Here is a 15,893-nt window from a genome sequence, read left to right on the forward strand (position 1 = left end):
CCCTGGTGTCCGGTATCCTAGCTCTGTGTTGGTAGCTAAGCTACTGTTTGTCAGTTAAAACTTGGATACATTTGTTTATTTTGAGCGAATACGTTTAAAATCGACTCTTAGCCGCAGCTCAAGGCCAGAAACCAAGACCACAGCTCTTATTTTGAACATTATCTGTCGAAAATGGTAAGTAAACAGCGGTTATTTGACGTTAGCCTAGCCGGCAGCTGAGCGCTGATTACCAAAGCCATTCATTCCTGTAAAAAGCTGAAAACGCAAGGCCAGTCAGTTTAACTTGATATAGCTCGAGGTTTTCTGTTTTCTGGGGAATCAGCTTTGCAGTGGGGTGGAACTGCTGTAATATAACTCCAATTTTGACCAGTTTTCCCTGACCAGTGCAGAATGGTGCATATATTCGATATGGAAGCGGTTTGACGAGCCGTTGGTGAAGTGTAGCTTAGCTAGGTTAGTTAAGGTCTGAATTTTGACCTGAATTGGTTGTTGGATCATTTAAATGCCTCAGTTCATCAAAGCCGCCCACAGAATCTACATCTTGATCATCTGGTCAGGTCATTTGGACAGAATGGTCACAGTATCGAACATATATGATTAGTCACAAGGCTTTTGTAGCGTATTGTAAGAGTCAGTCTTGCAATAAAAATTCCCAGACTTTATATCGTACAGGCCTTACTTGATGTAAACAGATACCATTCATTTATGACCTGCTATTAATATCCTTAAAGAGGCAGTCCAGCCAAAATTAAAATAAAAAAAAGAGAAAAAAAAGAAAACTATTGCTACATCTGTTGTTAACATGACTACCCGCCTCCTTCAGCAGTGCTAAAGTAGTCTCAATAGTTAGACACTCTGGTTTAAAGACGAGGAAAACCACTTAGTCATGATGTATCTCGAAGGTGAGAGGAACTCCTGAAAACAGATACATGGTTGTTTCTTTTTTGGGTTTGATAGCTGGCTAATGCAGAAGGAATCTTACTGCTGAAAAGCTGAATATCACGTCTGTAGTCAATATGTGGTACATGTCATTTCTAGGTGGATTCCCAATGGTTGTATGACATTTTTGTGCAAGCCATGCTGGGTATTGTAGTGACAGAGCAGTGACAGCCCATTATGAGGGATTCCCAGTGGTTGTATGATGTATTTGTCATGTTGGCTGTTGTAGTGAGGGAACACTGATGGACAAAAAACACAAAATGGATACAAAATCCACAATTCTGTCAAGTCAACAAGGCTAAAGGATTCAGTGCTGCGCTACAGAATATTATATAACACGACACATTACATGTTAAATGCTAGTTTAAGGCTGGAGTGGCCCTTTAAGACTGAAACTAGCTAGACAGGTTACTTAAACAAGGTAGAGGTTTCTGTTAAAGTGGCCAGTAAGTGTAAGTTAAAAACAAAGGGCACAAACCTTCTCTAAACTGGGTAATTACATAGACCTCTAAAGTCGTGTCGTCATTTTGTGGTCAGCATCATACCCATATTAGGAATTACGAGTCTATGCAGTTTTTTTCAAAATACTGATGTAGCTCACCTTATTGCACTTAAATGATCTAAAGCCAGTGCATTCTGTCATTTGCACAGTCTACGCTGTAGACTGGGGTTCAATCACCGCCTGAGCAAGCACCCTATACTATACCAATAAGAGACCTTGTAGAGACCTACCTGTGTAAAATGATCCAATTGTAAGTTGTTCTGGATAAGAGCGTCTGCTAAATGCCCTAAATGTAAAATACAAATGCCGCTACATGCTAGCCAACACTGCAGCGCATCATACTGACATCACAAGACTGCCAACCTTACGAAAAGACCTCATACAAACCAGCAAGCTTCATCAAATGTTAAGCTATTTGGACAGTAGTAGCCTACAGTTTGAGTGTTCTTATATAAACCTTTAGGCCCAATCCTATTTCTTAATTTTACCCCCACCCCTTGTTTTCGAGGGTCACTTTACCCCTTGGAACTGAGTTACAGGGGGTATTGGTTGAAATCTTCCTCTACAAAATGGGACCCTCAAATAAAAATGAACATTAGTTCATTAACAGCTACTAGAGCTGCTCCGTAGACAACCCTGCCAGTCTGCAGTGATAGCAGAGGAGGGTAAAGTTCAGCTCCTCACTGCTGGGCTTTAGTTACATTTGGGGCATCATATGTTTCCAAAGAGGGGGATGCGATAATTATTTTTTATCACCCACCCCTGATTCTTCAGTGAAATGAAGCTGAACTCAGCTATTCACCAGCTTCTTGCTTGAATTTTCCCATTCCACTATTTAAGGTGTAACAGGAAATTTAGCCAGCTAGCTACCAAGACCAGCAAACTACTAGTGAAGTTTAATGCTTGTTATGAAAAAAATGACCATGATACATTGAAATGACATTAAACTAAGACAATACAGTAGTTATCGTAATTTTTTAGCGGAGAAAATTCTCTCATTTGTGGGTTTCTTTGGTCGCTTTCTCAGCTATTTTTTTCCCTCATATCACTCTGTTTGAAGTGTGTCTGAAAAACCTCAGTTTGGAGTGTCATGTAGCCCTAACACTTCACCCTACCCCAATAAACATCAGGACACCCTACCCCTAGGCATGAACACGCAAAATGAAGGGGTAGGGCTAAGTGGTAGGGGCGAGGGGTGAAATGGGATTTGGGCCTTAATGTCTAAATAAAAAAAACATCTGCATCGGATAGATTTTAAATTTGACTGATATTTCAAACCGATCTTTAATGCCACATTTATGGCTTTTTGGAAGCAGAAGAATGTTTAGATGATGCTGGGACTATTATGCTTAAATGTCTTTATTAATTTCATTGCATACGTAACCCTGTAGAAATAAGTCTTGCATTTTTCTGCGATGCTAATCCACGTGGTCTAAATGTAGTCATTTTAGTTTACTACAGACTGCGATTCTCAAAAACGCTGTTCATTTTTTTCTATTTAAGCATAACCTAGTTAAGTTATGAAGATGCTCATTTTATGAAGATCCAAAATGCGACTGAACTTGGAATTTAAAATTGGAACCACATCTTAATGCTGTTGAGTTTCTACGGATAGTTTGTTAACAATACTTACAGTAGATCATTTAAAGTGGACTTTTTTTTTTTCCTAAAGAGAAAAACTGCTTATTTCTTATTTGGGCAAGATATCAACAACAAAATGAAACATAACTTTGGGGGTCTATTTAAGCATAACCTAGTTAAGTTACGAAGAACTTAATTTTAGCTGGTTACGATAATAATGAGAGGCCTGTCAAAGCATATCCGTTGTTGCTGAAGCTCCACATGCTCATCTCACTGCTTCATGATAGATGCTTCCACTCATTGTCAGCTTTAGGCTCTTTATCAGCTCCCTCTGGCTCGCTGTTCTTGCTGCGTTCTACCAGGGTTAGCATAAAGCTTCTGCCCCATTTCGGCTAAACCTAAAACTCTGGTTCTGTGCCCAGATTTTCCACATCCCATGGATCTATGTTCCTGTTCGGAATGTCCTAGCAATCTGGCATCAGCTGACAAAGTATGAGGTCAGATGGGTTTCTCTCTCTTTCCATCCATCTTGCTCCTTTTCCATCTTGCTGTTTCCCCAAAACCAGCGTTTTGCCTTTCCCTGGGCTCTTTTTCTTCCTCGCTCGCACTTTAACCTCTTTTGTGTGTGGCCTTCTGTTCCTCAACACAAGTGATTATGAAGGTGATGGTATTGGTAGCACTAATACCAGTACCAGTACCAGCACTGGGCTCAGAACTAGTACTGAAGTGCAGATATTGCAGAAGAGATGGGCGATATGGCAAAAATATAATATTGTGATGCTTCAGGAAATTTTCACGATACGAAAAATATCACGATATGTATTTTTTTAGTAGTGCTACATTGTTTAAAAACACTATCAAAAACTTTGAACACAATAATTTTTGTTCAATATTTTGCAGTGTTGCACTACATCCAGTTAAGTGGAACTAATTATGCTCTCTTTATAATGAAACAAGTACTGATAATTAGATCAGTGTGTTCAGAAAAGCATATTGTATTATATTGTGACACAATTTGTCACAGTAACAATATATATATTGTCATATTGCCCAGCCCTGTTATATGGTGCTGTGTTCACTTTGTAGTGACATTGATAACCTGCTGTACATCATAATTCATTGTCCAGTTTACTGTTGATAGAAAAAGGACAGTATAAATGCCAAGCGTCCGCACGTAGAGTAGGCAGTAAAAGTTGCCAGTAGCACCTTATTTTTGTAGTCCGCTTTAGAATCTTTGTAGATGCGCTTCTGGTCTTCAGCTGATATTCAAATGAATACCTGTTAAATGCGACTGAGCTTGGAGTTTAAAATTGGAAACATATTCTGATGCTGTTGAGTTTCTATAGATAGTTTGTTAACAATGTTTGGATCATTTAAAGGGGACGAAGTTGCCGGTGCTAGAAACTAGAATGTTCTGTTTTACTGAATGTGTTGTTCTTTTAAGTTCTGTAGTCCAGAGTTTTCCAATACTATGTTTTTTATCTATTCGCCGTTTTACCAGATTAAGAGTTCATTAAGTCAACGTTTAGTCAAACCAGCCGAATAATCAGTGCACTTCTAAATCTTAATCAGCATTAAATGTTCTAGCTAGATCTGCTCACTTAAGAGCAAATGGCGGTTGAGTTCACTCCGTCCTTATTTCCTGTCAGCTATGAGCAGTTGGGCTGATATGAGTCCAGAAAGGCGAGAGGACTATTGGGCTACGTTCACATTACAAGCCTCATTGCTTAAATCCGATTTTTTGCTCAAATCCGATCTCTCTGACGCGATGGTTCACACTCGTTTAGGTAAGTGATTCAAATCTGTCTACTCAGTAACGTCACGTGAATGAATCACGTGCATCATCAGCACAAACTAACGAGCAGAACGAGCTTCGCTGTGAAGATAATTAACTCTGATCAGCTCTCAGCTTCATTATTAGAGCGAGACGAAGGTGAAAAAGGTGAGATGTGCTGCTTTTCCACCATTTACAGGCTTTAACGTCTGTTCGACGCTGCTGCCATGGTAACGCTGAATGATGGCGCACGCGCAGTGGAAAAAAAGCACATGAATTCCGATCTGAGCGTCACATTAAGGTCGTATGGCCACAAATCGGTTACGTATCTGATCTAGGACCACATATGAAAGTGGCTCAGGTCAGATTTGAAGTGATCAGATTTGCGTGTCCACACAGCCCTGAAAACATCAGATCTGAGTCACATTAGGGCACATAATCAGATTTAAGCACTTCAACCAGGTAATGTGAACGTAGCCTTTGTTTCACTTTAACTTGAGGTACTTCAATACATCAGCCAACTTCAGGTCAAATGCTCAGTGGTTTGCTCATGGCTTCTATGAAGTCAACTACAGAAATGCTTTCATTGCCTCGTGAAAGGATTTTCATGCCTTAGCTCATCCAATTTTCATCCAATCCATTGTTGTTTATTGTTTTTCTTCATTGATTGACAATCCCAGAAACTTGACATGAGCAGTGACTATGTAGGACAGCATTAATTAGCATTTGGTAAAGATTGACAGCTCCGGTAAAGACTGCAATATGCAGTATTCGTAGGTATTTTCCAGCCATTTTCAGACATAATCGTTGAGCATAACATATTTAAACAGCTTTCTATGTTTATAAGCATCGTTTACAGAGGATACGGAGGACAGAAAAAAAAAGTCTAATCAGTTAAAACTACTATAACCAGGTTAATGTTTAGTAGGCCAGTGCTAAAAGCTTGTGCCTCAAAGCTGTCGAGGGCACTGTACATAAAGTGGTGTGTCAGCTTATGGCAAATCCAATTCAATTTGGGTTCTTATTTAAAATATGAACTGATTATTAGTTCAAAATGTAATCAAGATAGAAAAAGACTATAATTCAGTCACTTCAGTAGATGTGATTGGTGTTAAGTGCCTGGAGACAAAGTCAGTTAAAGCTCAAATTATTCATGGTTTCTCTCTTTTTCCCCATCTGCAAATTCAGATACCTGAGCTAACGAAACCCTCAGTCATTATGAGAGACAGAGGAAGAGTGGAAGAGATCATCCGTAACATGCACAGGGCAGGACCAGGTGCACTACAGGTACTGCTACACACACTTTCCACTTTATTAGAAACACCTGCCTTACACTTCCATTCACTGTCCACTTTATTAGAAACACCTACCTTGTGCTTCCACTCACTGTCCACTTTATTGGAAACACCTGCTTTACACCTCCACTCACTGTCCATTTTATTAGAAACACCTACCTTGTGCTTCCACTCACTGTCCACTTTATTAGAAACACCTACCTTACACTTCCACTCACTGTCTACTTTATTAGAAACACTCTACCCTATTCATCATTGGTCAGTTTCTGACCACAGGGCTGCTGTTGTCCAGATATTTAAGTGGTGGTCCATTCTCAGGACAGCAGTGATGCTGACATGGCTGCGTATGTGATGCTGGTATAAGTGTATCAGACACAGCGGAGTTTGTTGGAGTTTTTACACACGTCACTGTCACTGCTAGGTTGAGAGCAGCCCATCCCAAAAATATTAAGACAAGAGTGTCTCTGTGGTCAGAAACTGACCACTGATGAAAGGCTAGAGGATGACTAATGCTAATCAATAGGTAAACTTCAGCCTCTAACTGTACACGAGCAAGGTGGAGCTATGAGAGAAGGGTTTACAGTAATGTACTCCTCAAAGGTTTGCATAGCACAGTGAAGTTCTCTCTGATTTTTTCTGCTCTCTGTTCCTTTCTTATGTGCTAAGGTGATTTCTGACTTCGACATGACGCTCACCAGGTTTGCTTTTAACGGAAAACGCTGCCCAACATCACACAGTGAGTACACATGTACAATAAATCCTTTAAGTTGCGCTGTAGATCTGACTCGTTGCAGCGGTTCCCACAGATGCTCAGTGGGATTGAGATCTGTGAATTTGGAGGCCAGGGCAAAACCTTGAGCCCTTCATTGTGTTCCTCAAGCCATCTCATCTGGCCATAATGATTTGGCTCTTGTCAAAGCTGCTCAGGTCTTCACATCTGCACATTTCTCTCACATCATATACATCAACTACAAAACTGACTGTTTGCTTACCATCTAATATATCGCAGACTTTGACATGCGCTGTAGTTAAGAGATAATCATTGTTATTGGCTTTATGTGTGAGCAGTCATGTAATGTTTTGGCTCATCTGTGTAAATGGGTAACAGAATTGGGTTGATGTGCTGGAAAATGCTGGATCGCCTGGATGTCAGCTTTGTAGTTCTTCTTGTGGGCTGGTAGATTGATTGGGTAGTTTGAGCATGATAGCCTACTGATAGATGATCATCTTAAACAAAATGCTTTCATTAAAACAGCTCATTTCAAAGTTCAGTAGTTTTTAAAGAAAAAATATTAGATAGTTTCGTGCTCAAGGTTTTTATATCAATATCAGTGTGGTTGGTATTGTAGTGGGTAACACCTCTGCCCTCAATGCTGTAGAATGGGGTTCAATCCCCCACCTGGGTAAGCACCCTATAGTCCTCGGGCAATGTCTCCTAACACTAACGTCGCCTACCTGTGTTTAAAAAAGAAAAAAAAAAGATCAGATTGTAAGTCGCTCTGGATAAGAGTGTCTACCAAATGCCATAAATGTAAATGAAACAAAAAGTGGGTATTTGGTTTCATTTTTCTAGAATTCTCAGCTGATTTCAAAGCCTGCTCTTCTGCAAAGTTCAATTTGCCTTTTTTGCAGTATTGGAAGGATTAAGTTTGAAATGTTTATGAACAATCTACTATAGTTGTAAACACTTCAAAAATAGAAAGAATATCCACCAAAACTACATTCTACTGTGATCATTTAGATATAAACTCTGGCCATATTTGCATGAAATCAGACTGACTGTATTTACAGCAGAGTCGAAAGAAAGGAAGTATCATTAATGCTTAATAGGAACAGCAACATGGTGCCTTTACTTTCCCCAAGTTTAAGATTCAGAAAAGTTCAGAAATGTTGAACATTAATGGTTTCCTTTTACCCCACAGACATCCTTGACAACAGCTCCCTCATTAGCGAAGAATGCACATCCAAGGTAGGTGACTGATTGCAGCAAAAATGACAGTAACTAAAATGTGTATAATAATATAAATCAATGTGATGTTCAAGAAATTGAAATATGACTATGGCTGTGTTGGAAATAGGCTCCTACATGCCCCTCGTGCACTGATTGTGCACAAAAGTAGTATGTGGTGTACAGTATGTGACCAACATGAATACCTCCAGTATACCGTACTGCTCCGGCCAGATATTCCAGTACACAGTCAGAATTATCTCACTGAAACTGCCTGGTTTGCTCCAAACAATTTAATAACCCCAGATTCAGTCTTATATGGATGCATAAATGAAATAAGAAGACATTATTTGTCTGCTGCTGCACTTGGTGAAGCATTAACTTACTGCAAAGACATTGTGGTTAAAATAGTTCTCAGCCAAACAAACTGCACAGCATCGGCTTCTTACAATACATTTTTATTTTAAAACTATCATATAACACTGTCTCTGATATCAGGCAGCAAATTCATAAGCATTTGGCGTAATAACTTTGTGGTGTAGCTTTTAAAGTCAAACATTTCACATCAAACCACTCTATGACTTTGTTTACATCTTAACGATAACACTGAAATATTGAGACATTTTGAAAAGTGGATGAATTCCCCATTTAAAGATTTTAAATAAGCTGCAATTTCATTTTAAATGTTTCATTTCTCTCTTTCATGCAGTTGGCAAACTTGTTGTCCCATTACTACCCCATCGAGATCGACAACTCTCTGTCAGTGGAGGAGAAGGTCCCTCACATGGTGGAATGGTAAGTGATGACACTGATATCTCTCTCATTATATAAATAAATACATATTTATGTAAATTACATTTACATTTGGTTAATATTCTGTTCTAACAGGTTCAAAACTATACTTTTGACTTTTGATGTGTTGATGTGAAAAACATCAGAAGCATGGCAAAAATATAAAGAACATGTTTTCTTGTCTCAAAAACAAGACTCTACACACTAATCAGTAACATCAAAAACTTTTCATAAAGTTCAGAGCATAATAAAATATGCTTATAAACATCGATCAAAATGTGATATAGATTTAGATTCTGCACTTTCCACAGAATTTCTCCACCTGTTGATGCTTTTGTTAACGATGGTGACAACTGTGACTCATAAAGGTGATCGAAAGCTCTGTATGTGTGTTAATCATCAGGTGGACTCGGGCGCATGACCTGTTGGTCCAGCAGCGGATCAAGAAGGATCAGCTGGCCAAAGCAGTCAGGGAGTCGGACGCCATGCTCAGGTCATTAACAGCAATGTGATTCAGTTATGGTTTCTTTTGGAAATAGCTCATTTTCTACACAATAGTGGAATACACATAAGATAATAATATGAAGATAATCTGACATACTGTCATTTTATCTTCTTCATACTTAATATGTCATTGAATAATATTATAGTCCATTATAATCTATTTTACCAGTGGCAGACCTGTGCTCTTACACAAGGAGGCGGGGCAAACCTCTGTTGCGTTCCCTAGCAACACAACACGCATGCCTGCACACACAAACTCCTACAGTTTGCTGAATCTATAAATAGCAAAAAAAATAATAAAAAACCGGCTAAGCTAGCAGCATTATTAGTTACACTGCTTTACAACAAGGCTATCCTTTTAAAGCGTTTATGAGCGGTTAAGTACTGGTTAAGTTGGGAAGCGTTTTAAGTACTGACATTTTCCATGTTATGCTCAGTAATTTATCACAATAACAATATAATATTGTATATTGTCATATTGAGCCCTCCTCCCATCTTACTGCTTCTCAAATAGTTTTGTGTCCATCTCCTCGTCTGAGTGGTCCTAACCTTCCCTTTCACATTTTTTACTTTATTGACTTTCATTTTTCTGTCTGCTGAAGTTTTTCTTTCCTTGGTTTTTGATGGTCACTTATGGTTGTTGGGCTTTGAAGCTGAAATCATTTGTTGGCCCAAGGAAAAAGTGAATGAATGAAACCAGGGTTTAAAAAAATGAACTATAATTTTGGGGTTTTTGTTCTGTCATTTATGGTGCTGTAACAATTTGAACCAACCAAACTACCAGAATTTTGTTAGTTTAGACAAGTTTATGTATTTTATTACTTTACTTATTTTCACTTATTTTCAGAAAAACATCTTACTAACTAAACTACCTCTTAATAAATAAATAAATGAATAAATGAATGAATGAATGAATGAATGAATAGTATAGTAATAGAATAGTATTTGTAGCTTGTCTAATGTTTAAAAGAAAAAAGATAAATCTGTGTGAATTAAGTTTTGAGTTATTTGAATTTTGCATGATTTGCAATGGAAATATTGAACATTAAATCTAAGAGAAGTTTATGTTCACGAACCATGATCTCTTGGGGCACTGGCAGGCACGGTGGAGGGGCGTGTGGGTCTTCTGATACAGCCAAGTGCCACAGTCTCAGTTTAGTTCATGTTCTGTGGCAAAATTAAGCTTTTTATCCCGACTTGATTTTAAACATATAACAATCCAACAGAAATACAGACCCACATGGAGGAAAAGTGTAAAATGTAGCTTAATTTACATCAGTAATAAGTTAACACCACTGATGTTTATCATGAGTTTCTAATCTTTGTGAAAGTCTCTCTTCAGGAGAACTACATGACATGAAGTATCTATTAATGTTTTTTTTTTTTTTCACTCCAAATGAGTCCCTGCATGGTTTTACTGATGTAGGCCAGATTTCATATGGGGTAAATCTAGTGGATGAGTGAAGTTGATTCAGTAATTTGTTTTGCCCCCATGTCTAACTGACCCTGTCACAGAGACTGACTGCTAAAATTTGTACGTCAGGTTGGAAACGTGTTAATCTGTGCACTCTTTAACGCCAAAATTCCTTTTAATAAAACACTGCTTGAACATGGATTTTTTAGATTAAATTTGTGCAGATGAATCTTTTATAAATGAGGCCCCTGGATTTCTCTATCCTCAGATTGCTGCATTAAGATGTGTGTATTTTTTTTTACACCCTTAGTAACATTGCACTGTGTGATGTCCATGTAGGATTGTAATGGTGACTCTGTGTGGATGTGTGCAGGGACGGGTATGAGGTTTTCTTTGGCTCATTGAAGGATCACTCCATCCCTCTGCTCATCTTTTCGGCTGGACTGGGAGATATCCTGGAAGAGGTGATCAAACACAACGGTGTGTTCCACCCCAACATACGAGTCTTCTCCAACTACATGGAGTTTGACGAAAACGTGAGTGTGTCTCTTTTTCAGTTCTTCATTCAGGAACAGAATTAGAACCATAAATGGACGTTAGGCTGCTGTCATAAAACAAAACATACACCCAGTTGTCCTTTACCACAAATGTACACTCTCAAAAAATGATGGTTCTTCAAGGATTTTTTAGTCAAGAAAATATTTCTATATAGAAGCATGAACACTCCGAGAACCCTTTGCATAATTAAAGGTTTTTTGCATCATAAAAGTGTTCTTAATAATGTGCTGTAGAACTTAATGGTTCTATATAGAAATATTTTCTTCACTGAAGAACCTTTGAAGAACCGTCTTTTTTTTAGTGTGTAATGAGTCAGGACATGTTTGGTGTCTGCAGTTTGCGTCGCTCATTTTGCACTGGAACTTTAAGGCTAATATAGCTAACGTGTAATGCACCGCATTGCATGAATGGACTGCATAAGCGAGCATTTAAATTCCCTCTATATAGATTATCTTTGTCCTCATAATATTTATCTGCAAACAAAATGTTTTACTCACAAATGTGAGCGGTTTAATCCTGTTTGATCTGGCTAATTTATGAAGCTGTCAGCACTGTCAACAGCTAAGCTAACTTAGCTAGTTAACATTCTTCTGCAAGGTTAGTTGTCTTTTGATTTAATATTAAAATGGATCAAGTTTGTTTGGAATTACATACCAAGGCAACTAAATCTGAGGCAAATGTATGTGTGATAAGGCTTGAAGCTAGCACTGTGCTAACTGGGGAGATGTAATCTGGCATTATGTGTTGGCTATATTAGCCTTGTAAGTCCATTACAGAATTAAAGAGGCAAATTTCCGACACCCAAAATGTGAACTACATTTAGGGAGGAAACTGTGTAAATTCAAATTTTTGCTAGAATTGTAGCTACAAAACAGTGCAGTGATTCCTGATTTAGGCTGTGAAAGCATTAAGCACTTTATTTACATGATGGATGCACACACTGTCATTAGTTTGCATCTGTAAAAGTGTTGTATGATGCAAAAACGGATTGAATAAATGAAAACACTCACTCTCCTCTTTCAGGGTGTTTTATGCTCGTTTAAAGGGCAGTTGATCCACACGTTCAATAAAAGGGAGGGTGCCTTACTGAACCCAGATCAGTTTGAGCAGCTTCAGGACCGCCCCAACATTCTGCTGCTGGGAGACTCTATGGGCGACCTGACGATGGCCGACGGAGTCCAAAACGTCCAGAACATTCTTCGCATCGGTTACCTCAATGATAAGGTAAGATAAGGTAACATCGGTTACCTCAGTGATAAGGTAAGATAAGGTAACATCGGTTACCTCAATGATAAGTTAAGATAAGGTAACATCGGTTTCCTCAGTGATAAGGTAAGATAAGGTAACGTCAGTTTCCTCAGTGATAAGGTAAGATAAGGTAACGTCAGTTTCCTCAGTGATAAGGTAAGATAAGGTAACGTCAGTTACCTCAGTGATAAGGTAAGATAAGGTAACGTCAGTTTCCTCAGTGATAAGGTAAGATAAGGTAACATCGGTTTCCTCAGTGATAAGGTAAGATAAGGTAACGTTGGTTACCTCAGTGGCTGTGTTTACATGCAGAGTCTGACATCATGACATGATGTTAGTTTGCTTCTGTTTTTTTATTGCACTGGAGCTACGTGGCTAACGTAGCCAACAAGTGTATTGAATAGCTAAAACAATAAACAGCCATTATTTAAAACCACAGGGATTTTGTAGTTACAGAACATAGGACAGCTTCCATTTGTGTCAGAGAGGGTGAGAAAGCCATACAGCTTGTATATTCGGGGCCTCTTTCAAGTGAATCTCCCTGTACATTAGCCTTGTAGCTCTGGTGTAGTTTTTTTTTTTATTTCTATCGCTTAATTCTTGATTTGAATTCAGTTTAAATAAGTATTCCTTTAAAATTTTAATTGCTTTCTTTTACTTGTCTTGTTGAAGGTTGAGGAGAGGAGGGATGCGTACGTCGGCTCTTATGACATCGTGCTGGTGAAAGATGAAACGCTGGACGTTCCCAATGCCATCCTCAACTACATCACTGAGGGAAAATGAAGCTTCATACTGTTGACCACATCATCTGGGATTGAGGTCATGTGGACCAGCCTGGCCAATCAGAGACCAGTATTGCTAACCTTATGGACAGGAGCCAGCTGCTGGCACTGGGCTGTTTACTACGTCACCATGGCAACCTTCAGGCTGGAATTGTTTTTAATGAGTACACGTCACACAAAAATCCCAGTTTAGCCTGGATTAATAGGCAGTAATATCAGCTGGATCAACTGTCTAACCCAACCACACTGATAGTTAGAGTCCAGTGGTGCATCACAGATTGCATTCTGTGATCTACACAGAGAAGAAAAGCCATAAAAAAAAATATTCTTTATAGGGTGATTTTAATCAGCACCTCTCTAACGGTTGAGGTCAACAAGAGTTTCTATATTTTGTCATTCAAGGACAGAGTTCTAGTTTTAAATAGTTTTAAAGTATTTTAGCAAATTACATACCCACATATGCAGAATGTTTACATTGAAAGGTACATCACATGACTTAAAAAGAAACATTTTTAAAGCTCCGCCCATAATATTTTTGTTATTTGTATCACCTGTCCCCCCCCTTTTTTCTTTGTCTTTTTAATAGAAGGTGTTGAAGACGCCTCTGCTGAAGGACCAGAACCATACGACAATTTTAATAACCACACTCTTGTGGTCCGTTATTACTTGTAAGCTATAGTTTTGGGTTTTTTGGGGACCTGATTCTGTTGTGTTCATTATATTAGAATGGGCTTTTGGGAGATCGGCAACAGAGTCTGGAGCCTCTTCACTTTTACACCTGGAGCTGATTCTTTTGGACTTGCACTGAATGTACTGACCATTACTGGTGCTCCATCGATGCAAACAGGAATATAAGAGACCGCCTCAATGCATAAATGGGATACTGTATAATTTTTCACAGCTGGTTTATGTTGGTGAAGATCTATAGGCATATTTATCTGTTTCAGTCTGATTGTCATCATTATATTTTAGGGCATTTTATCTTTATTTGCATTTGTTTTGAAACCTGCACAACACGTTTTGGCCCGAGCAGATGTTTTAAGCGGCTGGGAGAAGCACAAAAAAAAAGTAGATTTATGTTACTTCTGTCTAAAATTGAGCTCCCATGTTGCTGTCTTTTGGTTGATGTCTCTCAAGCCTGCACCACAGTCTGTATTCTTTATGAGTGGAAGGTGAAGCTCTTATTATAATATGGCACGTTGATGTTTTTGTGGCTAATTTAATTTTCAGTTTGTCCTCCAAGTGTAGTCAGTTGCCCACAGACATGTTTGGTGTCAGTATTGGAAAGCAGTCAAGAAGTATGGACAAAATTCCGGCCTCATGACGGCTGCTCCTACTCTTAGCTATGCAACATAAAGGAGATTATACTTCACCAGTTAGCATTGTGTAAACTGTGTCCTCAAACTAGAGCTGTTCAGTCATCTAAGACTTGCTCATCTGGTTTATGACACTGTTATTAATAATAGACTGTAAAGCTGAAACACTAGTGGGAGTTTTGTCTGTATTTTTGCATATTGTCAAAATTGTAATAGTGTTGATTAAAATTTTCACTGAACTAAAATGATGTTTACTGTGCAGTTCTTTTGTGAAATCACCTCCAGCATCTACTTTTGGCCTGTTGCAGCTCCACAGCAGAATTCGACCTTTAGGTAAAAATAAAATAATCCTCCTTTGCAGTAAAATAAAGCTCTGCTGATTGTTCAACCCAGTTTTAACAATAACTCCAGACCATTTAATGTACAACTGCTAATACACCCTTTAACACTGAAGGTTGGCGCGTGGACTGCTGGTTACCATAGCAACGACAACAAGCTCGCCTAGCTAGTAGCTAACAAAACGGCAAAGAGAGGTTTAAGACGAACATTAAAATTTGGAGACAAACGGACTTATTTGCCTTATTAATCACTCCAGCTGGTTTCCTGATGCGTTTAATCTGCAACAAGAAACTGCCAAACACTAAAAAGTCACGAGATTGAAGTCAGTTTCTTGTTCGAATTCTCCCGTTCCACCTTAAATGGTGCGGCAGTTACATTCTGGTGCCTCAGGCACCATTTAAGGTGGAACAGGAAATTCAAACAAGAAGCTGGTGATTAAGAAGCGACTTCAGCCTCGTAAAAAGTCGAATGTTGAGACATTTTACAAGAAACTGATCTACTTTTGCGGAAAAGTTTCCTGCCGGAGATGTGAGAAAAGCAGCTGTAGCTGAGCTGAAGCTTAAAGCTGAGCAAAGTAAGTCTGTGTTTTTGTTTATATTTTTTAGCCTATACTAGAACATCAGCACACACTGAGACATGTTTACAGCCAGGATGGTAAAATGGATATAAAATGTGGCTCCCAAGGTGGTTTGATTTTTGTTGAAAGGACAAAATGGCTCTTCTTAACGTTTGGGATGCCGACCACTGGAGTAGAAGTATACACTATACTATCTTAAGTGTCGTGTAATCCAGACAAATCTAATGACTTTTAAGGGGGCTGAATACTTTTGCAATACAAGGTAGATTTGTGACACTGGACCTCTGCAGTGTTTGTTTAGAGTCGTTACATAACATTTCATTT

The 15,893-nt window shown here is 38.7% G+C and overlaps 1 protein-coding gene across 2 annotated transcripts; it reads left to right on the forward strand.

The window, feature by feature from the left end:
- Positions 1-6: 6 nt before the first annotated feature.
- On the forward strand, positions 7-13,660 carry LOC118809629 (7-methylguanosine phosphate-specific 5'-nucleotidase-like). 2 transcript variants are annotated; one of them, XM_036573099.1, is made up of 10 exons: positions 7-174; positions 3,445-3,519; positions 5,985-6,083; positions 6,758-6,827; positions 8,014-8,060; positions 8,749-8,834; positions 9,235-9,324; positions 11,123-11,285; positions 12,331-12,531; positions 13,228-13,660. In XM_036573099.1, exons 1-10 carry the CDS (start codon positions 172-174, stop codon positions 13,336-13,338), a joined length of 945 nt encoding a protein of 314 aa, XP_036428992.1. In that variant the 5' UTR covers positions 7-171; the 3' UTR covers positions 13,339-13,660. The 2 variants fall into 2 exon arrangements, with proteins under 2 accessions (XP_036428992.1, XP_036428994.1); XM_036573101.1 differs by lacking the exon at positions 3,445-3,519.
- The last annotated feature ends 2,233 nt before the right edge of the window (positions 13,661-15,893 follow it).

The sequence above is a fragment of the Colossoma macropomum genome, unplaced genomic scaffold (genome assembly GCF_904425465.1).
Source record: "Colossoma macropomum unplaced genomic scaffold, Colossoma_macropomum, whole genome shotgun sequence".
In the NCBI taxonomy this organism is placed as follows: domain Eukaryota; kingdom Metazoa; phylum Chordata; class Actinopteri; order Characiformes; family Serrasalmidae; genus Colossoma; species Colossoma macropomum.

Excerpts from the sequence above, each read along its gene's own strand:
- LOC118809629 (XM_036573099.1), top strand. Across the intron at positions 3,520-5,984 it reads ATCAGCTGACAAAGTATGAG|ATACCTGAGCTAACGAAACC; the intron begins GTCAGATGGGTT and ends CTGCAAATTCAG. Across the intron at positions 12,532-13,227 it reads TCGGTTACCTCAATGATAAG|GTTGAGGAGAGGAGGGATGC; the intron begins GTAAGATAAGGT and ends GTCTTGTTGAAG.